This window comes from Neomonachus schauinslandi, chromosome 8 (genome assembly GCF_002201575.2).
Source record: "Neomonachus schauinslandi chromosome 8, ASM220157v2, whole genome shotgun sequence".
NCBI lineage: Eukaryota > Metazoa > Chordata > Mammalia > Carnivora > Phocidae > Neomonachus > Neomonachus schauinslandi.
The window spans coordinates 44,873,596-44,897,074 of record NC_058410.1 but is presented as its reverse complement, the minus strand read 5'-3'; the positions used below and the strand labels follow the sequence as shown (position 1 = coordinate 44,897,074).

The 23,479-nt window shown below is 44.2% G+C and overlaps 1 protein-coding gene across 2 annotated transcripts; it reads left to right on the top strand.

The window, feature by feature from the left end:
* Positions 1–1,370: 1,370 nt before the first annotated feature.
* VGLL2 (vestigial like family member 2) lies at positions 1,371–8,058 on the top strand. 2 transcript variants are annotated; one of them, XM_021693608.1, is made up of 4 exons: positions 1,371–1,641; positions 3,877–4,186; positions 6,203–6,724; positions 8,018–8,058. In XM_021693608.1, the coding sequence occupies exons 1-4, from the start codon at positions 1,561–1,563 to the stop codon at positions 8,056–8,058; spliced, it is 954 nt and encodes a 317-aa protein (XP_021549283.1). In that variant the 5' UTR covers positions 1,371–1,560. The 2 variants fall into 2 exon arrangements, with proteins under 2 accessions (XP_021549283.1, XP_021549284.1); XM_021693609.1 differs by lacking the exon at positions 6,203–6,724 and having other exon boundaries at positions 1,561–1,641.
* Positions 8,059–23,479: the final 15,421 nt, after the last annotated feature.

Genomic DNA, 23,479 nt, shown 5'->3' with positions numbered 1-23,479 from the left:
GGCTTAAATATTCACGTTTTGAAGACAAATATATCTTTAAGGGTGCATTTGTTCGCAGTTTTACAGCCTGGGAATCGATGTCAGACTTTTTGCTGTTTTTAAACTGGGTAGTAACTGGAGTTCCGTAATGCACGCTGCCTCTTCCTTGGTTCTGGGCTCTCAGTGTTCCCAAGCTCTGCCCCCACCGCCCTCTCAAGTCAGGCCCACCACTATTCCTGTAACGCCCTTCCCACCACCTGACCCAGCCATACCGACAGTGTTGTCTCGATTCATCCCTAAACTTGCGGGACGGAGGACTCCACTGTGACACCCTCCTTCCCAGGGGGCTGTGTTGGGAGTGGGGAGTGCTTGGGGAAGAATGAAGAGCGTGGCAGGAAGCGCATCCGAGCCAGGAAGGCTCTCAGGGCAGGAAAGAGAACAGCGATGCACGTTTCACAACTGAAATGCATCCTTTCAACTCTCTAAAATAAAGCAAAAGTCCTGTCTGACTTCCTGCATTCCCTAGCATGACTCCTCTTGCAGTCAACAAGTCCTCGTCCCAAGAAGTTACCGCAACACTAAAGGACTCAGGCCGAGGAGACCCGGGGCTGCCGGGGGCTGGGTAGGGCCTCCTGGACTCCTCGAAAGCAACTCGCACCGGGAGGAGCCAGAGGCGGGGCGCGAACAGCGCCCACGGAGCCGGTTTGGGTGGGGGACTTCAGAGAGAAAATGTCGGGATCGAACTTTATAAAGAGGCAGAAGGGACCGACCCCAGACAGCGGAACTGAGGGCTGGGTCAGAGGAGGTGCATCAGGGCAGTCTTTACCGGCTTCAGCTACTGCCATTTCCGCCCCCCAAGGGAGCTCCTCCGCGCCCGACAAGTCTCCCGACTCCCTCGACTTCCTGTCTGAGGTGCCGCGAATCCCCTAGGGGATTCCTGGGGAGCGCGCTATCCCTGCCGGCACTCACCAGAAGCCGAGAGCAGATAATCTGCCCCACCTGGCCACCCCCGGACTCGCACACTCTCAACTCTCCAGTTTGAGGCCGGGGCTCTCCCACGGGACCCTCCTGCACTCCTCCCTCCCTCTCTCCCTTTTCTCTCTCTTGGTTTGCTTCTCTGTCCAGCTTTAGCCTGGGAATCCTACTCCTCTTGGTGCGAAGCCTCAGGGCCCAGGCTCGAAGGCGCGCGGTTGGCCGCACCCTTGGCTAGCAGCTAGCGGCGGGGGAGCCCGGGGAAACACGCCGGTAGCCCCTCGGGCCCAGTCCCTGGCTCCCCATTGGCCCCCCGGTCCCCGCCCCCTCCGCGGCCCGGAGTGGCGTCAGCACGCCAGTCCGGCGTGGGGTTTAAATGCCCACTAGCGGGAGCCCGGGCGCTTCTCTCCCGGAGCGCGGTCCGGGCTCAAATTGCCGGAGTGGGAGGGGAGCCTGCGAGCGGGATCCCGAACCGCTGAGCGCGCTGCCCACCGCTCCGCCGCCGATGACTCGGGAGCTCGGGTCCAAGCGCCGCCCATGCAGAATCACTGCGCTCCACCGACCCAGAGTTGATGAAAAAACACTTAGCCGTCTCCGCTGCGGGGAGCCATGAGCTGTCTGGATGTTATGTACCAAGTCTATGGTCCTCCCCAGCCTTACTTTGCAGCCGCCTACACCCCTTACCACCAGGTACGTGTCTCCTCCGGGCCGGGACCTTGGAGGCGGGTGGCGCGCCCCCGCTTCCTGAAGCACCGCCTGTACCCCGAGGTCCGGGGCACCTCCGCACCGGTCCGGGGCGTCCTGCCAGCGGCGGGAGCCCGGAGGATGCGGGGATTGCCGGCGCTGTAGGTTGAGCTAACCCCTTTAGCTTGTCCACTTGCTCTCTCGGGAAGGCAGCTAAGCCCGCTAATGCGTGCCCCGTCCTTCCGGGGAACCATCATACGAGGATCGCGCGAGCGATCTGTCGGACTCCAGATTCTTCGGTGCGGGTGAGGGGAGACGCGAGCAAAGCTCACGCAGGGAAAACCAAACTTTGGTCTCAAAGGTGAGAGTGACAAGAGAACAAAAGCAAAGACCTGTCTCTGTCTTTCTGCCTAAAACACAAAGACCTGCGTTCCCATCTCTGCAAGCTTATCTGAGGAGTGACTTTTTCCCGTTTCAGTTCTCAAGGGATCAGGCCAATTAATTCCGGAACCAGAGAATTCGTTACAAAGAGAACTGCGTGAACGCGTGGGTTTTATAATCTTTGCAAAATTCTGGGGATTATTATTGAGGTGCAATTGACCTGGCGCATGCGAGCTTCGGAGATAATATTTCGCCTTTCTAGAGCCTGAGTGGCTGCATCGGGCTATCCTGCCGTCCACAAACCCACCTGTAAGAAGACCAGTTAACCCGGTTCCGGCAAACTCTTGAAGTTTCGTTTAATTATTCCAATTTCTCTCTTCTCCGGGCGGAGTCTGGTCGACCAGTTTTTCTTTCCACGGCCTCAGCTGAGATTGTAGAAACTGAAGACCGTAGTCCAGTCAAAGAATAAGATCACACACCCAGGGGGCTGTAGGAGTCAGGAGCAGGTTCCAAAGTGAGGGCCTGGACTCCTGTTCAAGAGAGACTGAAATGCTTCCGGACCGCCGGTCCAAGTTTTTGCCAATTTTGATTGCAAATTCAGAATGTCCATTCGAAAATTCCCTGATGAATTAATGATGGAAGGAGTAGGTTTTGCTTTTTGCTTTTCTCCTTCTACCTCCCCCCCCCCCTTTTAAATTTTCCATCTAAGAGTTTGTTTAGTCTCACAAAGTTAATTTGGGGAATCACCAGAGTCTCTCATTATAAGCCAAGCGGGAATGTGGTAGAAGTGGTCATTCTACTAAGTAACTACAGTCTTTTGGCTTCAGGGTCTGAGACGACTCCTTCCCAGGTTGGCACTATTGCAAAGAAGAGAGAGGGGTTGCTTTTCTGTCTGTTTGGTCCTTTCTCCTCCCTGATCCTGGACCAATCCAACCTATTCCATTAAGTACTCTGTTCACTTTTGTATGATCAGCCTGCGTCAAGGCCATCTCTGCCTGCATAAATGCGTTGACACTGCATTCAGTCTATTGCTCATTTCTAAGAAAATATTTCAGCAGCTACACTTGGTTTTTAAAATCACTACCAGACAGCCACAATTTACCCATCCTCATGGCCAAGAGCTTCTTCTTCGTTCCTTGTTATTACGTGTTTCCTCAATGTGCACAGAGATGGTGAGGGTCGAAATGCTCCCAGCCAGCCGTCTGGTTTTTCCTTACTCAAAAGAAGATCTCTTTAAAAACTGAGATAGACTTTTAAGTGGACAGTTTATGGGCGACCAAACAAATATCAGCTTGCATTTATTCACATGATCCATGTCGGAATGTTATTCCACATTTTTACCCCACATGATTCTTTCCTAAATGGAACTATATCCTACCTCTGTGGCAGTTTTTCCTCTACATTCCTGGCTGCATGGAGTGGGTTTTGACATTTTCATGCTCTATCAGGATGATGCTTGAATCTTGCATCTAGTGCATCTGCCCTGGATTCTTAGGCAGGGGACAGTCAGGCTCTAACTGGACTTGGGTGCCCTTCATCCTTGGAGCCTGATTATAAAAATATATCTGCCCCGAACCTGGCTCTGTGGCCCAACTCAGCTCATAGCCTGGCATCATCTGGGACTTTTCCCCTGACAGCTTCAGAGAGCTTCCCTGGGGTCTGGCAGGAATTCTGGGGAGCCAGAGACACCAGGCAGGGCAATCTGCCTCTCAAGGAGCTCACGCATGTTACTGAGCACAGGACTTAGGCCTGGATGCCAGTTTTCCCCTGGATACCTTAGGGATCTGACGGAGCGAGGTGGGAACCCAGTTTGCCATCTCTTTTGAAACTGACCTCTCTGTTCTTTCTCTCTTGGAGCAGAAACTAGCCTATTACTCCAAGATGCAGGAAGCGCAAGAGTGCAATGCCAGCCCCAGCAACAGCACGGGCAGCGGCAGCTCCTTTTCCAGCCAAACTCCAGCCAGTATCAAAGAGGAAGAAGGCAGCCCGGAGAAAGAGCGCCCACCAGAGGCAGAGTACATCAACTCCCGCTGCGTCCTCTTCACCTATTTCCAGGGGGACATCAGCTCTGTGGTGGATGAGCACTTCAGTAGGGCCCTGAGCCAGCCTAGCAGCTATTCCCCAAGCTGTACAAGCAGCAAAGCACCCAGGAGCTCCGGGCCCTGGCGGGGTGAGTAAAGGGCTCGCTTCTAAGGGCAGGTAGAGAGCCTTCTCGGCCTGGGGCCCACCTACTGGGCTCAAGGAAAGGTGTCAGAGAGGAGGTGAGGAGGGGCTTGTGGGGAGTGTAAGTAAAAGGAAGGAAGGAAAAAAAAAAAATCTCTCCTTGAAGAGGCGGAGCAGAGCAGGGCAGTGACTTCGAAAAAACACTAGCCTTGGAATTGGGAGACCTGGATTTTCCTGCTGGCCCTACCACTTCCTAGCAATATGACCTTGGGCAAGTCTCTTAACCTCTTTGGGGTCACTCTATTTACTGGTCTCTAAAATTAGGATAATACTTGCCCTCTTAACTGTTGCTGGAGATGGCTGTACGACAAATATGAAAATGTATGTAAAAGTGCTGTGGGAGTGTGAGGTTTCAAACACTATCCCAAGCCACGTGGAAGATCTTCACCTACAACAACCTCCAGGGCTCTTAGCAGTTCCTGAAAATTTGCCCAGAGGAAAAAGTCGTAGACTCCACCGGAAGCAAAACCTGCTGATGAATGTCTCTTAAAACGTATGTATGCTTTTTGCTAGGCTTCAATTACTTAGGAAATCTTGAAGCAGAAAATGTCTTTCAGTAAGCAAGTACCAAAGAAATAAAAATTTAGGTACAGCCAAAACATCTCTAGGGCTTTCCCCCAAAACACCCCCTCTTTATTGTTCTACCCTTCTCACAAAGCACTGCTTTATCTAGCCTGGGACCATGATTTATTGGCCAGTCTCCCTTCTATTCTGAAATCTCAATCTCTTTTTATTCCCAGGCAAGGGTGGGGATAACTATTTGGTAAGCTTTCGCACTAAATTTAATTTTTGATGTGTTCTACCAAGATGAGAAATGAGGACTTTCTTGTAAAAGAAAAACGAATGTGACATTTGGGGAGGGGGATGACAACTCTCACCCTCCCTTTTTCTCTTAAGAGTGTCTGACAGTTTGTGCAATCTTTGCCTAGATAAGATCTCAAATCATTAGTTTGGAATACAGAACTTTTTTTTTTACTCTCTCTTAGAATGCATTCTCAACACATTTTTAATTCTCTAGTATGTGGGGCAGATGCCTTCCCTAGAGGAGGTGCTCGATCAAGTCCCCCGGAATTAAATATCTTTCCTTCCCTCCGTTCCCACCAAGGACAACAAATTTGATCTAAATGCTGTTGTTCTCTTAAAATGCTTCCCGGCACTAGGGGTCAACAGCGATACTGGCCATAAGAATTACTATTATTCCTGGCATCCACACTTTAAGGAACAGATATTATTAATTAAAACTTAAAAGATCTGTCCCTTTGCGTCCCTCTGCAAATAATACAACTGCCCTTTTAGTATGTCCAGTTTACTCTTTTGCTTGAGTTCTTGGAAAAAAATATTTGAAAGTAGGTTTCTAGAAAGGAGGCTAATAATAGCAAGACTTTGAAATATGTCGATGGACTTCCAGTCTATCGGAGCCTTGGAGGGGTACATTTTCTGGAGCTGGGGAGGCTGAAACGCGAGAGGGGCTAGTGAAATCGCTAGGCTGCTGACCAAGAGTGGGAAGAGGTATCTTTAGCTTGGGGCGAGGCTGCGGGCTGGGACCGGGAGGCCGAGTCTACCCCAAGGCCGCCGAGGCAGCGCAGCCTCGAGTCGGAGGAAGCTCCCTGCCACCCAAAACTGGAACGGAAGGGAGTGTCTCTCCTCTCTTCCTCTCCCAGTCTAGTCTGTCCTGGGGTTTCCGCACTGGAGACGCGTCTGCAAATTCCGAGGAAGCGGCCCTCCTTCCCGAAGGGTTCCCCCCATTTTGCGGTGCCTCAACCTCGAATTCGCAGGCCGCTGCCCCCTCAGAAAGGCGCCGCCCCCGAGGCCCGGCTGCAGGTCCGCTCCCCGCCGCGGCTTGCCTGCCCTTTGCCGGCCAGGCGCGTTCAGCTTTCCCGCCCCGCGGCGTTGGCGCTGCCATCTCCCCCGCGGTGACGCGCTCCTCTCTTCCTTTCCTCCGCTCCGCCGCGCCGGCCTGCAGACGGCTCCTTCCCGATGAGCCAGCGCAGCTTCCCCGCCTCCTTCTGGAACAGCGCGTACCAGGCACCGGTGCCCGCGCCGCTGGGCAGCCCGCTGGCCGCCGCGCACTCGGAGCTGCCCTTCGCCGCCGCCGACCCCTACTCGCCGGCCGCGCTGCACAGCCACCTGCACCAGGGCGCGGCCGAGCCCTGGCACCACGCGCACCCGCACCACGCGCACCCGCACCACCCCTACGCGCTGGGCAGCGCCCTCGGCGCCCAGGCCGCCCCCTACCCGCGGCCCGCCGCCGTGCACGAGGTCTACGCGCCGCACTTCGATCCGCGCTACGGGCCGCTGCTGATGCCCGCAGGCTCCGGGCGCCCGGCCCGCCTCGCGCCCGCCCCGGCGCCCGCGCCCGGCAGCCCGCCCTGCGAGCTCTCCGCCAAGGGCGAGCCGACCGGCGCCGCGTGGGCCGCGCCCGGGGGACCCTTCGCCAGCCCCGCGGGGGACGTGGCCCAGGGTCTGGGACTCAGCGTGGACTCAGGTAAGCGGGAGAGGGAGCTTGGCCTCCCCGGGCCCCTCCTGCCCTGCGTCCGACCCTGGACTGAGCCCCGGATCCCCCTTGGTTCTCCTTGGAGACCCCAGTGACGTTGTGACCCAGAGGTCTGCATGGCAGGGTTGTGCTTCAGCAGACAGATGACCCAGTGTCATCGGTGTGGGCAGAATGAGAAAGGACACTGCCCTAACCTGGCTGGTAGATATAAAAGGGGATTTTTTTCAAATATAAATAAATAAACAAATAAGTAAATAATTTGTTGAAAAGTTTCTAGCTCTGCGCTGTTCAATTCTGTAACCGCTAGCCACATGTACTTGTTGAGCACTTGAAATGTGGCTAGGACGAATTGGGACGTGCTGTACGCGCATAACAAGCACTGGATTTCAAAACTGTGTACAAAAAAAAATGTAAAATTCATCTCACTAATATTTTTATGTTGATTGCATGTTGGAATACTTTCGACACATTACATATTGAACATATTGGGTTAAATAAAATATATTACTAAGATTAATTCTCATCTGGTTCTTTTTACTTTTCTCCAATGTGGCTGCTAGAATATTTAGAATTATGCCGGTGGCTCCCATTGTGTTTTTATTGGACAGCGCTGATCTAGAGGACCTAGAGCTAAGAGTGTAGTTCAAAATCTTCTACAGCTTGGGCGGAGGATATTGTCTCTTAGTGACAATTATAAGGAAAGAAAAATGTGCTTCTGATATCAACCTAATTGCCAAATTAAATAGGTCTCTTAAAATGTAAAACTTAAAGAGAATGTGATTTCCATGACTATATTAAGTTTCTGGCTCAACGAGTTGAATTTGAAAGGTACATTCTTCTGCTTCCTTTATTTTTAGGGCATAACCAAAAAATGGTTATATTATAAATGCAATCGTTGGCTTGTGGTCTTGCCCACCCGCCCTTCCTTCAGGTGAAGATTTGACATTTCTGTTTGCTTCGCTTTTACTTTCATTCATGCCCTTTAAACGAATTCTGTGACATTCACAATAAAACAGTGGTGTTTGTCTTTCTCTTTCCTTAAATACCTGTGCCTTCCCACCCCCAACCCCTTCTCTCTCCCTCTGTTTCTCTTCTCCCTCTCTCTCTCTCTCTTTCTTTTGTTTTCTCTCTGTTTTCAGGTTTACAGCCTCAGGACAAAAGCAAGGATCTGTACTGGTTTTAGACAGCCAGCCTTGTTCCCTATAGGTCTCTGCATAGAGCAAGAGCTGACTCTCAGAGCTGAAATTGAGTGGGTTTGTAATGGCTTCTGATCTTGGTTTGCAGCTCGTCGTTATTCCCTCTGTGGTGCATCCCTCCTGAGCTGATCAGATGACCCCGGGTTTCCCCTTCCCTTTCCCTTCCGACCAGCCACGGAGGCTCAGCATCTGGGCCTCTCACTTCATGGATGACGACGTGGGGGAAGGCAGAGACTTCAAACATCTCCGCGTGTTGGGAAAACCAAAACATACATCTACAGAAATTCTGTCTAACAGTAATTCCTTCTGCCGAAAGAGCAGATCCAAAGACTCTGAATCATGTTTCATGACTCTTGGGCAAATCACTGGAAATACCGGCGGTGAGCTCACTTAGATATGATGTCCTAAGTTTGCTTGGAAAGAGGAGGGGAAGAAAAGACATTTTGGTGTGAATATTTTTTATGCTGATGTGAATTATATCCTTAAGTAGTGTGACCAAAGCACTACTGATGTCAGTATCCAGTATCCTCACATTTAAACTGTATTTGTATTTGCATCGAAGACTGTGGTAGAGAAGTAAAAGAGGCCAACTCGCAATGCCTTCTTCCTCACCTCATGGCCTCCAGCTCCCTTCGTGCCCACTCCCTCTCTGCAACACCCACTCCAGACACAAAGACACACTCTTTTCCTTTGGACTGTGAACGTGGAAGCCTCAGCCTAAATGTGAGTGGCAAGTGGCTTATCTGGAGCCACCTGCCCAAGTCTTACTGAAATGCAGCTGTTGTAGGACAACTGTTGAAAACTCCAGAAATACATCGACCAAGGTGGCGCTTCCCAGTGTTTGGTACAACAATTGCAATTGCACTGGATCTAGTTTGTATGTGTGTGTGTGTGTGTGTGTAGATATATATCATATTTTTTACAAGGAACACTTTACGATGAAAGAAGAAGCCCTCCTCTGCCTTCTCTCCCACAAATTCCGTCTCTCCTTCCATCCTCCTCTGGATGGAAAAAAAAAAAAAAAAGGCAAAAAACCCCAACTGTCTCCATGAAGAAGAACCAGGAATCGCCACAAGGGGAAGAAATGTCCACAGAGTCTCTAATACCTCGAATATTCCTCTCAGTCTCTGTGGTTGCGATTTGGTCACTTTCGTTTTGGCACAGGGGAAGGGGTCCGTGCGTGGGCAAAGCTGAAGGTGATCAGGAAGAAGAAATGAACAGTAAAGATGTCTCTTTACTACAGGGTCGCTGTGTTATTTCATAAAAAGAAAATAAATGTCTTAGTCTTTCTCGAGTAGAATAAAATAATTTATAGTAGTACAATCTGATGTCAGTAACTAATATTACTTTATGTATATAGTGCTGTTCATTTTTCCAAAGTGTTTGCCATTCTGTAAAACCCATTAACCCTTTTCCACTTGACATCAACCCCAGGAGTGAGAAGTTAGGTATCCCACCTCTGTTTCACAAATGAGAAAACTGTGACCTGCAGAAGCCCAGGCTTATCTGACAGCATTCACTGGGTTGAAAGTAGAGATGGTACGGAAAGCACCACCTGGACACCATTCAGTGAGGCACACATTTATTATTCTCCAGAAGAGAATTATTGTTACTTCTTTGATTCTAGACTCTTAAGACAGTAGTCAGTTAAAAAGTGTTTTTGAAATATTGGTTATATTACAGTTTAGGAAGCTAGGCTAAGAAAACAAACCTACCACTAGCCCCCTCACCCCCGAAAAAAAAAAAAGAAAGGAAGAAAGAAAGAGGAGAGAGAGGGGTTAATTATTAAGAAATGAGTGGTCTTTTCTCTTAATTTTCTCTTGATGCTAAAATTGTGTTCATTCACTAAAGTGCCCGAAAGAAATATTTTGTGTTATGTTCAAATTGCCCTTCTAGATTGTTAAAGCATAAAAATAGTAGCTCAAATCTTGACCTTCGTTATAACATGAGGAACAAATACAATTTATCTTGGATAATAGTCTCAAGAGTTGGGGGCAGTAAGGGACCTTACTCAGAGTATGGCTTAGCAGACGTACGCATCCCCTTGTTCTGTCATCTTGGCAGCTGTGAAGTAGATTATGATCATTTCAAGAACCTATTACTGGTTTTGCTTCTGTGGAAGGTACTTGATGATTATGCCGCATCAGATGTGACAGCACTCACAACAACTGATGTTAATTGTTGATCAGGCGCTGGTCGGAGGGCTTCATATGCAGGTTAACTCATTTAAGTCTGACAGCAAGTCTATGTGTATGTACGATGGTGATCCCCTTCTTACCCACGAGATAATCAAGGCTCACAGAGGAGAAATAATTTGCCCAGTCACCCAGCCAGTAAGTGGCAGAGCCAGGATCCCAACCCAGGCAGCCTGGATGCAGAGACCACACTGTCACCCACCGCACAGGCAGCTTGTCCTCTTCTGATTTGTCTTGGGCGGCTCGACTCTGGGCTTACTTTCTCCTCCATGGCAGATGAAGAAGGAAGGGGAAAGAGGCAGGGCACCAAAGACTGACATACCACAGACCTTACGGAATCCCTGGTCTCAAAGGAACTATCATAGGACATTTTCACACCTCTTCATCAAATGATACTATCTATAGACCATTCAGTCAGATGCAGATTTCCATTCTTCTCCAGGAAGGAATTATTATGGCTTCTCTTATTAATTCATTTCAGTATTTAGCAGACTTCCCTGCCCTGAAGCTCTTCACACCCAACCCGACCGAGTCGTGTAAAGAGTTAGCCTGAGGTTTGGACATTGAGGCAATAACTAAAATTAACTCTGGACTTCTCTGTGGATTTTTTTAATCCATGTTCCATTGGCACAGTTCACTAGTATATACAAGCCTAACTAAAATGCTTTAAGTCCCAGCTCGCTTTTGAGAGTTTGCCGCTGAGTATGCCGTTGAGGAAGAAAGCACGCGGTGTATTCTTTGCTGGACACTGTCTCCAAACAACCCCCACTGGAAGGGACTCTGCCCATGCTCCACTGCGTTAGCACCCACAGGATCTCTGCTCAGAACCCACAGGGAGCATTTGCCCAGCCACAAGGTTCTGATTACTGAAGCCTCTCCCCCGAGCTGCATCTGACCTGAATATCAGGTTGCTGGTGAGGAGACTCATTCACTGGAACTGGCCTTTGGAGCAGTCCTGACCAGACCATCCAGACTGCTGAGCCGGCCTCCAGTGACCTGGCACACAGGACACTCGGATGACAGCATTTCCCTCCGTGTTAGACGTTCCCCAAGTAGAAATGCAAGACGACCTAGAACTATAATGATCCTGTCTGTGTCATAAGAGCATCAGAGAGAACTTGGGTGAATTAAAAATCCTAACGGATGTGCTTTAGGCCCGCCAAATTCATGCAAAATATTAATTCCTTTGTCTTGTTGCTATTCATGAAATGGTGCAGATTAGAGAAGGCCCTGGTCATTGATTAAAGGACATTCAAGGGAATGAAGGATGACACGGGGAAAGGCCAACATGACGTTTTCACGTGTGTTCTACCTGGTTGGGGGGCCTGAGAGAAAGACAAGCTTCTCCTCTCCTCATCCCTGCTGGCACCACTGGCCTCCCCGTGCAGTGTTCCCTGTGCGCTTGGCCTCGGCTGAGGGAGAGGTGATGAAAAGGGGAGAGACAGCTCTCCGCCACCAAGTAATCCTTCTGCCGATTGCCCTCTGGCTGAGAACTCAGTCACCCAACTTCAGGGAACTCTATCTGTTCTACTCCTTTAGTTTAAAAGGAGTTGCCATCCTGTCTCATTTCCCCCTTTGAAGTTCTATTTCAACATGTGGCAAATTCTAGCAATGACTTAAGACTGATTTGGGCCTGGATGGGAAGGAGGACAGAGGTGGTGGAGGTTAGGACTTAGATCCCTTGACTGGAAGCTTCTCTTGCCACTCTTTCTGGGTAAGTACTGCTCTTTCTGTGCCCTTTTTATCAGAGGAAACAACTCTTAAGATCAATATAACCTCCAATTTGCTCAGAATCATAAACCCTGGGTTTATGTGTGGTCACCCATACCCTTTCTATCAAAATAAACAGGATTTTTTTTTTTTTTAACACTTAGTGATTGATCACTTTGGGGTTGGAGGAGATAAAAAAATAAGAGACAAACTGCTTTTCATATAAATGCTATTTCTATAAATTGCATTTTAAATGTAATTCTTACGGTGTCAAGGCATGAAAGGAAAATGGAAAGGTATTTGAAAAGACTTTAAAATTAAATGAAACCAAAAAAATAAGATTCCTTTATAAAACTGCTTTAACACTCTGTTGACAAGATGCCTGTAAATAATTTACATTTTGATCATACTTATTAAAGTCCATACTCTATATATTCCATTTTCCTTGCAAGATTTTTAGGATTTATTATTATTCATTATCTATTACATAATCCTAAGATCTGGAATAAAGGAATAAATGTCCTGAAGGCAGTATCATTATTAGATTTTCTGTTTGTACATAACTGAAGTTTTGACATTTACACAAGCAATGGGGTTAAGCAAACGTAAATTTCACATTTCCTCAACACCAGCTTTCCCTATCTCTCATGAATAAATGAAACTCTAATAATATAAATATGGTACCCTCACAATATAGAATCTATCTACAGATCTCTCTCTCTCTCTGATGCAGGCCTAAAGGGAAATCAGAGACACCGTGCCCTCAGACAGGCACAGACACAAATGATTATTCTCACTTGACAGACCAACTGTACTGCTCTTTCCTTGTATTTCACTCCGGCCCCAGAGGGCTGGATCAGGAAAGAGACACTTGATAGCTGCTGGTTCCGTGGTTGAAATATTTGTGAAGTTAACGCATAATCTGAAAGCAGAAGCTAATAAATTATAGGGTGCTAATTGGAGCTGGAATGGAGCTGTCAATCATGTTATCCCAAACACAGGGAGACCCTCATACCCTAAAAAGGCAAAGCAGCCTTCAGGAACAGCTCCCAGTTGTTTCCAGCCTTGACTCGTACTCCAGCAGAAACATCGAGCCCAGGCAGAGTGGCCTCCGGGGGAGTCGGCAGAGGTGGTTCTGCTAATCCAAGCTCACTTTAAGAAGAGAGACAGATTCTCTTTTAGGGGGAAAGAGCAGAATATTTTTACTAAAGAATTACTGTTTCGAGAAACATATTGTTTACAGAAATACATATATCGAATTGACTGGAATAGTTAATTACTTTGGTAAAACGTTACCCTTTATTTGGAATCTTTCACTTTACAAAACAGGTTTAACTCAACGAGAGAAAAAGCTAAAGGTCTCCACCGTACTGTCAGGTCTACCTCGAGTTACAGTATCTCTCAGAGTTTTCCAAAGCACACTTATGGAACTAAGCTCCTCTAGAACAAAAATAAGATGTCCAAATTTCCATTCCCTTACTGGAATTCATTTATTTCCCCCTAAAAAAGGAACAGCAGCATATTTCTTATTCCTGTGCTTTGTTCTCTTTTTTTTTTTTTAAGATTTTTTATTTATTTGACAGAGAGAGCACAAGCAGAGGGAGAAAGAGGGAGAAGCAGGCTCCCTGCTGAGCAAGGAGCACGATGTGGGACTCGATCCCGAGACCTTAGGATCATGACCCGGGCCGAAGGTAGCTCTTAACCGACTGAGCCACCCAGGTGTCCCCCTGTGTTTTGTTCTTAAAAACTCCCAGTAATCTCTGATTCTATTTATCTCCCACTGTGTCAAATGGCTGACGTGATTTTGTTCAAACTGTCCTCCTCTGTTCCATTTCTTTTTTTTTTTTTTTTTTAAAGATTTTTTATTTATTTGCGAGAGAGACAATGAGAGACAGAGAGCATGAGAGGGAGGAGGGTCAGAGGGAGAAGCAGACTCCCCGCTGAGCAGGGAGCCCGATGTGGGACTCGATCCTGGGACTCCAGGATCATGACCTGAGCCGAAGGCAGTCGCTTAACCAACTGAGCCACCCAGGCGCCCCCTCTGTTCCATTTCTTATCAACACTGTAATTATTACATATGCAATATGTAATTATTACATATGAGAAAATTTAGGTTAAGGGTAAACCCAACTTTTGGAAAACAAAACTAAAGAATTAAAATTTTTTGATTCCTAATCAATATTTGCATGACTCTCACGATCGAGTTACTAGGCAGAAATTTTTACCAGCATTTATTTATGGAGTACATGCTTTGATCTCTATGTGTATTTACAACTAGTAAAATACTCTTATAATTTGGAAACTTCTTTAGCATACTTCAAATAAAAATAGTTCTCACTCAGGAAAAGCAAATTACGTATCTTAAAATTCTACACACACAATGGCTCAAAACAACAATTATAACTGATGCGAATGCCGTAAGTTTGTTTCTTTTCCAGCTAATTCTCATTGCTACAGCCTTGCCCTTATTTTTGGCAACTCTATAATCGGCCCTGTGCCAATAACAGCACCATCAAGAAATGGGAGGAAAACAAAAATATATATTTTGTTGTCGTTGCTGTTTATTTTCACTAGGTACAATCTTATTTCTTTTTTCTTCATCTACCACATTTTACCCAATGTGTAACTCATCCCAGAAAATAATTGGAAATTTTTTCATCTAGTATCATATGACTTTTTTTAATATTGTACCTGCTTTTTTTTTAAGATTTTATTTATTCATTTGAGACACAGAGAGAGAGAGAGCATGAGCAGGGAGAGAGGCAGAGGGAGAGGGAGAAGCAGGCTTCCCGCTGAGCAGGGAGCCCGATGCGGGGCTCGATCCCAGGACCCTGGGATCATGACCTGAGCTGAGGGCAGATGCTTAACCATCTGAGCCGCCCAGGTGCCCCTGTACCTGCTTTTTTAATGGAAGTTTCTGATATCTTCGGAAGCACTGCTGAAAAGTTCTGTATTATTAGTGTTATCCCACCTTGCTTGGTGGAGTGTGAAATCCTGTTTTTACTTCAGACAATTTCTCCTCCATACCCAGAAACTTACAGAAAGCCACTGACAAAATTTTGGTAAGAAACACAGAGAACATAGCTTATGATATTTGTTCTTTCTTGTTCAAAGATTCCTAAAAACAATTTTTTTTTTTTTGCTTGCACTTTTTTAAGGGAGTAAGAAAAGAGGCTAGGGAAATGTCAGATTTATACCCTGAGGGAAAACAACAATGAAGGTGTATTCATCGGAATTGGTGAGAAGGAAAATTATTCACAATTTTAGACTTAACAGTTCCAAACTATGTAGTTAATTAAAAAAATTGATAATACTGACACCTTCATCTTGCACTGATGTTTGAGATGTCTGGTTATTTGATATTTAAGGAATGGTGTTATTATAAATAAGACTGAAAAATTTAAAAATCCACTGCTGGGATTTTACTGCCATCTCCCTTTTTTTGCTCGAGATATAAAATGTTTGAAACTGAAAAAGAAACATAAACAATGCTTCCCAGTCACGTATCAGGCTGCAGGTTAATATGGGCTTTAGGTCTTGCAAGAAAGAGAAGGTATAGATACCACTGAATCTCCCTATGTTACAGAACAGCAATAAGGGCGATATGTTAAGTGTTACAATAAAACAACAGTTTAATAATGTATAATTTTTCAGGTCCTAAAAGCCTATGACTACATTTTTTACTGCTATTTTAGAACACATATTTCACTTTTGTTACCTCCTTTATTAGAGGAATTCTTAATTTGAACTCAATTACACAGACTTTATTCTTTTTCTCCTTAATATAAACAGAAAAGTTCTAAAAGTGACAGGATAGAAAATGCTTTGTATGTTGTCTTTTCATTTTCTGATCTAGTGCTTGTGCTTTCTTGTCCCGTGTATCCACATCAATGCTCAGAATGAAGCTAGAGCTATCTAGTCTTGGTTTTCAGGAGGACATCAAACTCACCATCAGATGATTTCAGCTCAACAGCACACAATCTGGAAATTAACAGGGTGCCGAAACACAATTCTGGTTGGCTGTTCTTCCAGCTTAGAGCAGTCTGCAATGATTTTCTCATATTCTGCAGAAGGTTCTTTGTAAATTCTTACCTCCCACTGTATTAGAAAACCTTCACTCTAACTACCCTGTTATCCAAATGCTATCTATTCTCCGAAGTCTAGCTTAAGTTCTGCCTCTTCCACGAAGCCTTGTCTCCACACAAGACCCAGTGCACATTCTCGCCTTTATCGGGACTCTTACCACCTAAGGTCTGTGTCACTTACTTGGCATTGATGTTATAACCTCTTGGGACAAAAGTTCAGCATTTAAAAAAAAAAAAGTTCAGCATTTAAGAGGTTGCAATCACCCTAAAGATCATCCCATTCACCCTTGATTTATAATATTCTTTACCCCCTTAACTGGGTACTAAATACACTGAGCAAGTACCACCAATTATTGTGAAAAACACACACAAAATATTGCATTAGTTTTTTATATTTTGTTATGTGCAAACCAATTTAAAGATATAAGTTGAGCTGAGGTTTGGGGTAAAAGTTAAAAAAAGGAAAACTGTCTGGAAGCCTGCTTCAGTAAAGAAAACCCTCTTATTAGAAGGAGTGGGGAGAGGTTCTCCACTTTTAATAGGAGCCAGTGAGCGTCAAATATCGTTTTCCTGCACGTGTATCCCACTCCTTGTGCTCAAGACATCACTTCAACAATTGGCCTCTCTTCTTCCTGCATCATCAGTTTGCCTGCTCTACTGGGTCATTCCCATTAGTATAAAACAGGCTGCAATATTCTTGCCTTTAAAAACAAACTCCTTTGACCCTTCTCCTTCCAGTTGCTCCTCTGTTCCCTCTAAATGACGAAATGCCTTACGTGAGTTATCTTCTTGCCCTCTCCATTTACGTATTCATTTTCCTTTTATCCTCTCTAATTTAGCTTCCACTACACACACACTTGTCAAGGCCATCGGTTAGCTCCATATGTCTAAACCTGAAGATCAGTTCTCAGTATTCCTTGTATCTGTCTCATCAATAGGGGGATACCTCAGTTAAGATCCTCTGATAAGCAGATGTCAAGACACATACCGTGGACTGGCGGCCTTACCAATACGTTCTAGTAAAGGTACTACATCTGGCATAGCAACTGTTACTGGGGCTCTATTTCGTTTAACTCGTGGTATGCAAGTCATTCTCCAGGATCCATGCAGTTTCTGTAGGAGCTCCAGTGAATTAAATGGAGATATGATAGAAGCCATGAACCCTGCACCCTTCAGATCTTTAATGATGGCGCTAACCATTGTCATCCCCTGGGTTTCAACTTTACGGTTGGCTTTGTTTTGACGTGGCTAGGGGAGGGAAAGGAGGAGGGCTGCAGTTTCAGGGGTTTCAACTTGGCCAGATACCTGTGAAGGAGAGAGAGAGAAGGGACGATTGGATGGGAAGAGGTTCAGATTACAATATAATCCTGGGAAAGTCACAGCTAGACCGAAAGGGAGCCCCCAAGTCAAAATGGTCTGTTAGTAGCCAATAACATCCACATCGTGTAGGAATGGCCCATTTCTAGTGCTTCTCTGCATTCAGTCTTTGGAAGGAAATGGCCCAAGGGGAGCACGGCCTGGCATAAATGTCACAGTAGATCTGAAACTACAGCCGCTGGAGGTGTCAATTAGCCATGCTCCCCACACAGCAGTTTCTCTGGAAAGATGATCTAAATAACACATCTCCGTGTCCACCACAGGGGACCATATAATTTATGGTCTGAACAAGATCACTTTTAAGTGCGGAAGGGGCACTGGCAGTAATTAATCCAGGACAAAGGCATAAGCTGGGACGATCCTGGGCGAACGGGTGCATATGGCTACCTTGCCTGTCAATCATATTTGACACAGTTCATAATTCCATCCTTCTTCAAACATGTTGTTCCCTTGGTTTCCAGGATTCCACTCTCTTGATCTTCATACTACTTTTCTGAGCCCTCCTTCTCAGTCTTTGCTAGTCTTTCCTTAGCTTCCTATTATCTAAACATGGAGTGACTTTGGCCTCATGCTTAGATGTTCTTTCTTATTTATAGGTAGCCCTGGGTGAGCTGAACCCATCTCATGGCTAATCTCAGCCTTCTGTACAAATGGAATTCTCTTCAGCCTGAATCCCTCTCCTTCATCCCTCTCCAGCTGCACACTCAAGCATCTCCCCATAGACATCTAACAGCCATCTCAAAACTAACACATCCCAAACTGAACCTCTCATTGCCACCCTGCCTCTCAACATGAATCATCTCTCCTGTCTTCTGCATCTGAGCAAGAGATAACTTCCATTCTTCCTACTGCTCAGGTTAAAATCTTAATCTTTCTTCTCTCATATCCCATACTTAATTTGTCAGCAAAACCTCTCCCAAAAAACCCTCCATCAACCACTTTCATCACTTCCACCACTGTTTCACCACCTTCACTGCCAAGCCACCATCATCTCTTGCTTGGTTGATCATAATAACTTCTAGTTGATTTTCCTGCTTCTACCTCTCAGCCCCACCCTACTCTCAGGCTCCTCTTCACACATCTGGAATGATCCTTTCAAAACCTAAGTCACATTATATCTCTTGTTTGTTCAGAACTCTTTGGTGTTTTCCCATCACACACAGGGAATAGGCCAAAGTCCTCTTAATGGCCTACAACAGCCCATATGATGTAACCACCACTACCACGCTCCCCTCCTTCAGTTTACTCCTGACCTTGGTGCTGTTCCTTTCCAAGGCCAGTCATGCTTCCATCTCAGAGGGCTTTTGAACTTGCTTTTCCTTCTACTACATATACATATGACTACTTTTTTTTTTTTCAATTTGTTTCAGGTCTCCACTAAGTATCTCTTTATCAGTGTGGCCTTCCCTGGCTATTGTACATAAAATAACAACTGCTCTCATTCTCTCTCTCTCTAGCTATCCCTCAACCCCTGATTCATATTTCTATTAGCACTCAGCATCCTCTGACACATCTTATGTATTGAGCCACCTATATATATTGAGTAGATATTTTTTTAAGCTCTTATTTACAGGAGGAATGTTCTAGACTTTGGGACTATGCTCAAAGATGGACCAAATACATAATTCTCTGCATAACAACAAAAAATGTTTGAACTTTTCAAAGATGAATGTGGAGAAGTTAGAATGAAGTCTATTGCAGTTATGGAGGTTTGGCTCAGAATATCTATTCTGCTTTTCTTCTACCATGACTTCCCTCTCCTGTAGAGAGCAGAGGGCTAAGACAAATGTTTCCCCAATTCATGTTCAGCTGGTGATCCAAGTTTGATTCAGGTTCTGTATCAGACGCAATCACATGAGTCTTGAAATTTGAACTGAGATAAATGGGATGCTGGGCATGTATTTTATCAATGGTTATTATAGCAAATGTGGTGTAGTTCTGCAGCCAAACTCTGTCTCTGAGGCTTGTTGATTTGACAGAAATGGCTTCTTGCTACTAGAAAAGGTGGCATCATGTGGGATCCCGAAGCCTCCTAATTTTGCACGTGAGGTTTCCTGATTGGGGCATAGTGGTGCTGTTCCAGGACCAATAACAGTAGCTAATTGACTGGCTCTGACTGAGGCAGCCCTATATTTATATATATAATAAGGGAAGCCTCCTCGGAGGGGTAGACGAACCATGAGAGACGATGGACTCTGAAAAACAAACAGGGTTCTAGAGGGGAGGGGGGTGGGAGGATGGGTTAGCCTGGTGGTGGGTATTGAGGAGGGCACATTCTGCATGGAGCACTGGGTGTTATGCACAAACAATGAATCATGGAACACTTCATCTAAAACTAATGATGTAATGTATGGGGATTAACGTAAGAATAAAAAAAAAAATCAATGTAAACAAAAACAAAAAAAAAAAATAAGGGAAGCCTCCTGATTTGACAAACAGCTTCCTGATCATGGCAGGAGAAGCAGCTCCTTTGGCAGTCTGGTTCTGCAGTGCAGACTTGAAAGTAGATTCTGGAATTTCATCTTACCGATTTACATTCGACCATTTCAATAATTCTGCAAAGCCATCCGACATGCTGTAATAAATCCGTTTATTCAAATTGTCTAGAGTGGAATCTGTTCTCTGCATCAGAATATTGACAAATATGAAACCCCAAAGAGAAGATACTGAGTACATAAAAGGATATTTTTTAAAGGATATTTTTAAAGTAAATCAAGTAATTGATTGAATAATAATAATTGACCCTAATAGTAGGTTTCCCACTGTGACTTCTCTCTTTTTCACTCCCAGTTATTTTCTCCTTCTTCACTCTACTCCTCTCTGTTGCCTTGCCATTTAGAGGAAGACTATACAGTCAGCTATAATACCTGCAAGGAAATGTTCTTTTGAAAGGCAATGTTATATTTTTAATTTGCATTTTTGACTCTCTTCAATATGGTTCAAGATCTCAATTCAAATCAAATTTATTTCCCATTTTATCATCAAGTGTACATTCTCTTAGATTTTTCTTTTACTTAAAAAAATCCTTACTGCTAAACTTGCTTCCTTTTGGTCCTCATTCCCTTTTTTCTTTTGAAAAACTACATTTAAAAAAATTTTTTTTCAATTTCTTTAAACCTCTCCCATAAAAAAGAATAGTTCACTATCTCTCTTGCTCCCCCAACCCCACCTCTTGCACACAGCAAACACCAATCTGTTCTCCATACCTATGAACCTGGGTTTTCTCTCTCTCTCTCTATTATTCTTTTTTTAAGAGTTCACATATAAGAGAGGCCATACAATATTTGTCTTTTTCTGTCTGACTTATTTCACTTAGCATAATGCCCTTGAGGTCAATCCATGTTGTCACAAATGGCAAAATTTCATTCTTTTTATGGCTGAATAATAGCCCATTGTACATATACACCACAAATTTTTTTATCCATTCATCCATTAATGAACATTTAGGTTCTTTCTATATCTTGGCTACTGTAAATAATGCTGCTTTGAACAAGGGGGTGCATACATCTTTTCTAATTAGTGTTTTTGTTTTCTTCTGATAAATACCCACAAGAGAAATTGCTGGATCATATGGTATTTCTATTTTTAATTTTTTGAGGAACCTCCATGCCTTTTTGCATAGGGGTTGTAGTAATTCACATTCCCATCAACAGTGCACAAGGGTGCCCTTTTTTCCACATCTTTGCCAACACTTGTTAGTTCTTGTCTTTTGATAATGGCCATTGTAACCAGTGTGAAATGATACCTCATTGTGGTTTTGAGTTTCATTACCCTGATGAGTCATGATTCCCCATCTTTTCATGTACCTATTGGCCACCTGTATATGTCTTCTTTGGGAAAATGTCTATTCAGATCTTCTGCTGATTTTTAAAAAGTTTTTATTTTAATTCCAGTTAGTTAACATACAGTGTTACATTAGTTTCAAGTGTACAATATAGTAATTCAACAATTCCATACATCACCAGGTTCTCATCACAAAAAATGCACTCCTTAATCCCCATCACCTATTTCACCCATCCCCCTACACCCTCCTCCCTTCTGGTAACCATCAGTTAGTTTGTTCTCTATAATTATGAGTCTGTTTCTTGGTTTTTCTCTCTCTCTCTCTCTCTTTTTTTTCCCCTTTGCTCACTTGTTTTGTTTCTTAAATTCCACGTATGAGTGAAAACATATGGTATTTGTCTTTCTCTGACTTATTTTGCTTAGCATTATACCCTCTAGCTCCAACCATGTCGTTGCAAATCCTTCTGCCCTATTTTTAAAGATTTATTTATTTATTTAAGAGAGAGAGAGAGAGAGAGAATGAGCAGGGGGAGGGAGAGAGAATCCCCAAGCAGACTCCTGGCTGAGCAGAGCCTGAGGCAGGGCTTGATCTCACAACCCTGAGATTATGACCTGAGCCGAAATCAAGAGCTGGATGCTTAACTGACTGAGCCACCTAAGCGTCCCTCTTCTGCCCTTTTTTAAATCAGATTGTTTTTAGTCATTGAGTTGTATGAGTTCTTTGTATATTTTAGATATTAGCCCCTTACCAAATAAATGATTTGCAATTATTTTCTCCCATTCAGTAGGTTGTCTTTTCATTTTGTTGATGGTTTCTTTTGTTGTGCAGAAGTTTTATAGTTTCATGTAGTTCCATTTGTTTATTTTTGCTTTTGTTGCTTTTGCTTGTGTCATATTAAAAAAAAATCATCAACAAGACTTACGTCAAGGAGCTTACTGCCTATGTTTTCTTCTAAGAGTTTTATGGTTTCAGGTCTTATATTCAAGTCTCTACTCCATCTTGAGCTCATTTTTGTGTATGGTGTAAGATAGTTGTCCAGTTCCATTCTTTTACATGTGGCTGTCCAATTTCCCAACACCAGTTATTGCAGGGACTGTCCTTTCTCTATTGTATCTTCTTGGGTTCTTAGTCATCCGTTAATCAACCGTATATGTGTGGCTGTCTGTTCTGTTGATCTAAATGTCTGTTTTTATGCCAACACCATACTGTTTTAATTACTGTAGCTTTGTAGTATAATTTCAAATCAAGAAGCGTGATGCCTCCAGCTTTGTTCTTTTTCAAGATTCCTTTGGTTATTTGGGGTTTTGTGGTTTCATGCAAATTTTAGAATTGTTTGCTCCATTTCTGTGAAAAATACCATTAAAATTTTGATAGGGATTGCATTGAATCTATATATTGCTTTGGGTAGTATGGATATTTTAACAATATTAATTCTTCCAATCCATAAGTACAGAATATCTTTCCATTTGTTTATGTCTTCTTCAATTTGTTTCATTAATGCCTTGTAGCTTTAAATATATAGATCTTTCACCTCCTTGGCTGAATTTACACCTAGTTATCTCACTCTTCTTGATGCAATTATAAATGGGATTTACTTAATTTCTCTTTCTAATAGTTTGCTATTAATGTAAAAAAAACGCAACAGATTTTTGTGTATTGATTTTGTATCCTGCAACATTGCTGAATTTATTAGTTCTAATATTATTTTGATGGAGTGGTTAGTGTTTTCTATATATAATATCATGTCATCTGCAAACAGTGACAGTTTTACTCATTCCTTTCCAGGTTAGGTGTCTTTTATTTCTTTTTCTTGCCTAATTGCTCTGGCTAAGACATCCAATACTATGCTGAACAGAAGTGCTGAGAATGGACATCCTTGTCTTGTTCCTGGTCTTAGAGGAAAAGCTTTTGGCTTTTCACCATTAAGTATGATGTTAACTGTGGGCTGGTTATAAATGACCTTTATTATGTTGAGGTACATTCCCTGTATACTCACTTTGTTGTGAGTTTTTATCATTAATGGATGTCAAATTTTGTCAAATAATTTTCCTGTGTCTATTGAGATGCTTATGTGATTTTTATCCTCCATTTTGTTAAAGTTGTGTATCACATTGACTGATTTGTAGATATTGAAACATCCTTGTATCTCTGGAATAAGTTCCATTTGATCATGGTGTAAGATACTTTTAGTGTATTATCATATATATTTTTGCTTATTTATTATGTCTTTTCTCCCACCTGGAATGCTAGAATGTAACCTCCACCGAGGCAGAGACTTTGCTTTATTACTCCATTCCTAGTGCCTATAACAATGCTTGCTATATGGCAAGCACTCAAAAAATATTTATTGAATGAGTGAATGAATGAATAGGTAGATCTACAAAGGAGCAGTAAACCAC

What these genes read in the sequence shown, in the direction of transcription:
- VGLL2 (XM_021693608.1), top strand. Translation starts at nt 1,561, where the DNA reads ATGAGCTGTCTGGATGTTATGTACCAAGTCTATGGTCCTCCCCAGCCT. An exon ending in CCTACACCCCTTACCACCAG is followed by an intron (nt 1,642 to 3,876) that starts GTACGTGTCTCC and finishes CTCTTGGAGCAG; the next exon opens with AAACTAGCCTATTACTCCAA. An exon ending in GAGCTCCGGGCCCTGGCGGG is followed by an intron (nt 4,187 to 6,202) that starts GTGAGTAAAGGG and finishes GCCGGCCTGCAG; the next exon opens with ACGGCTCCTTCCCGATGAGC.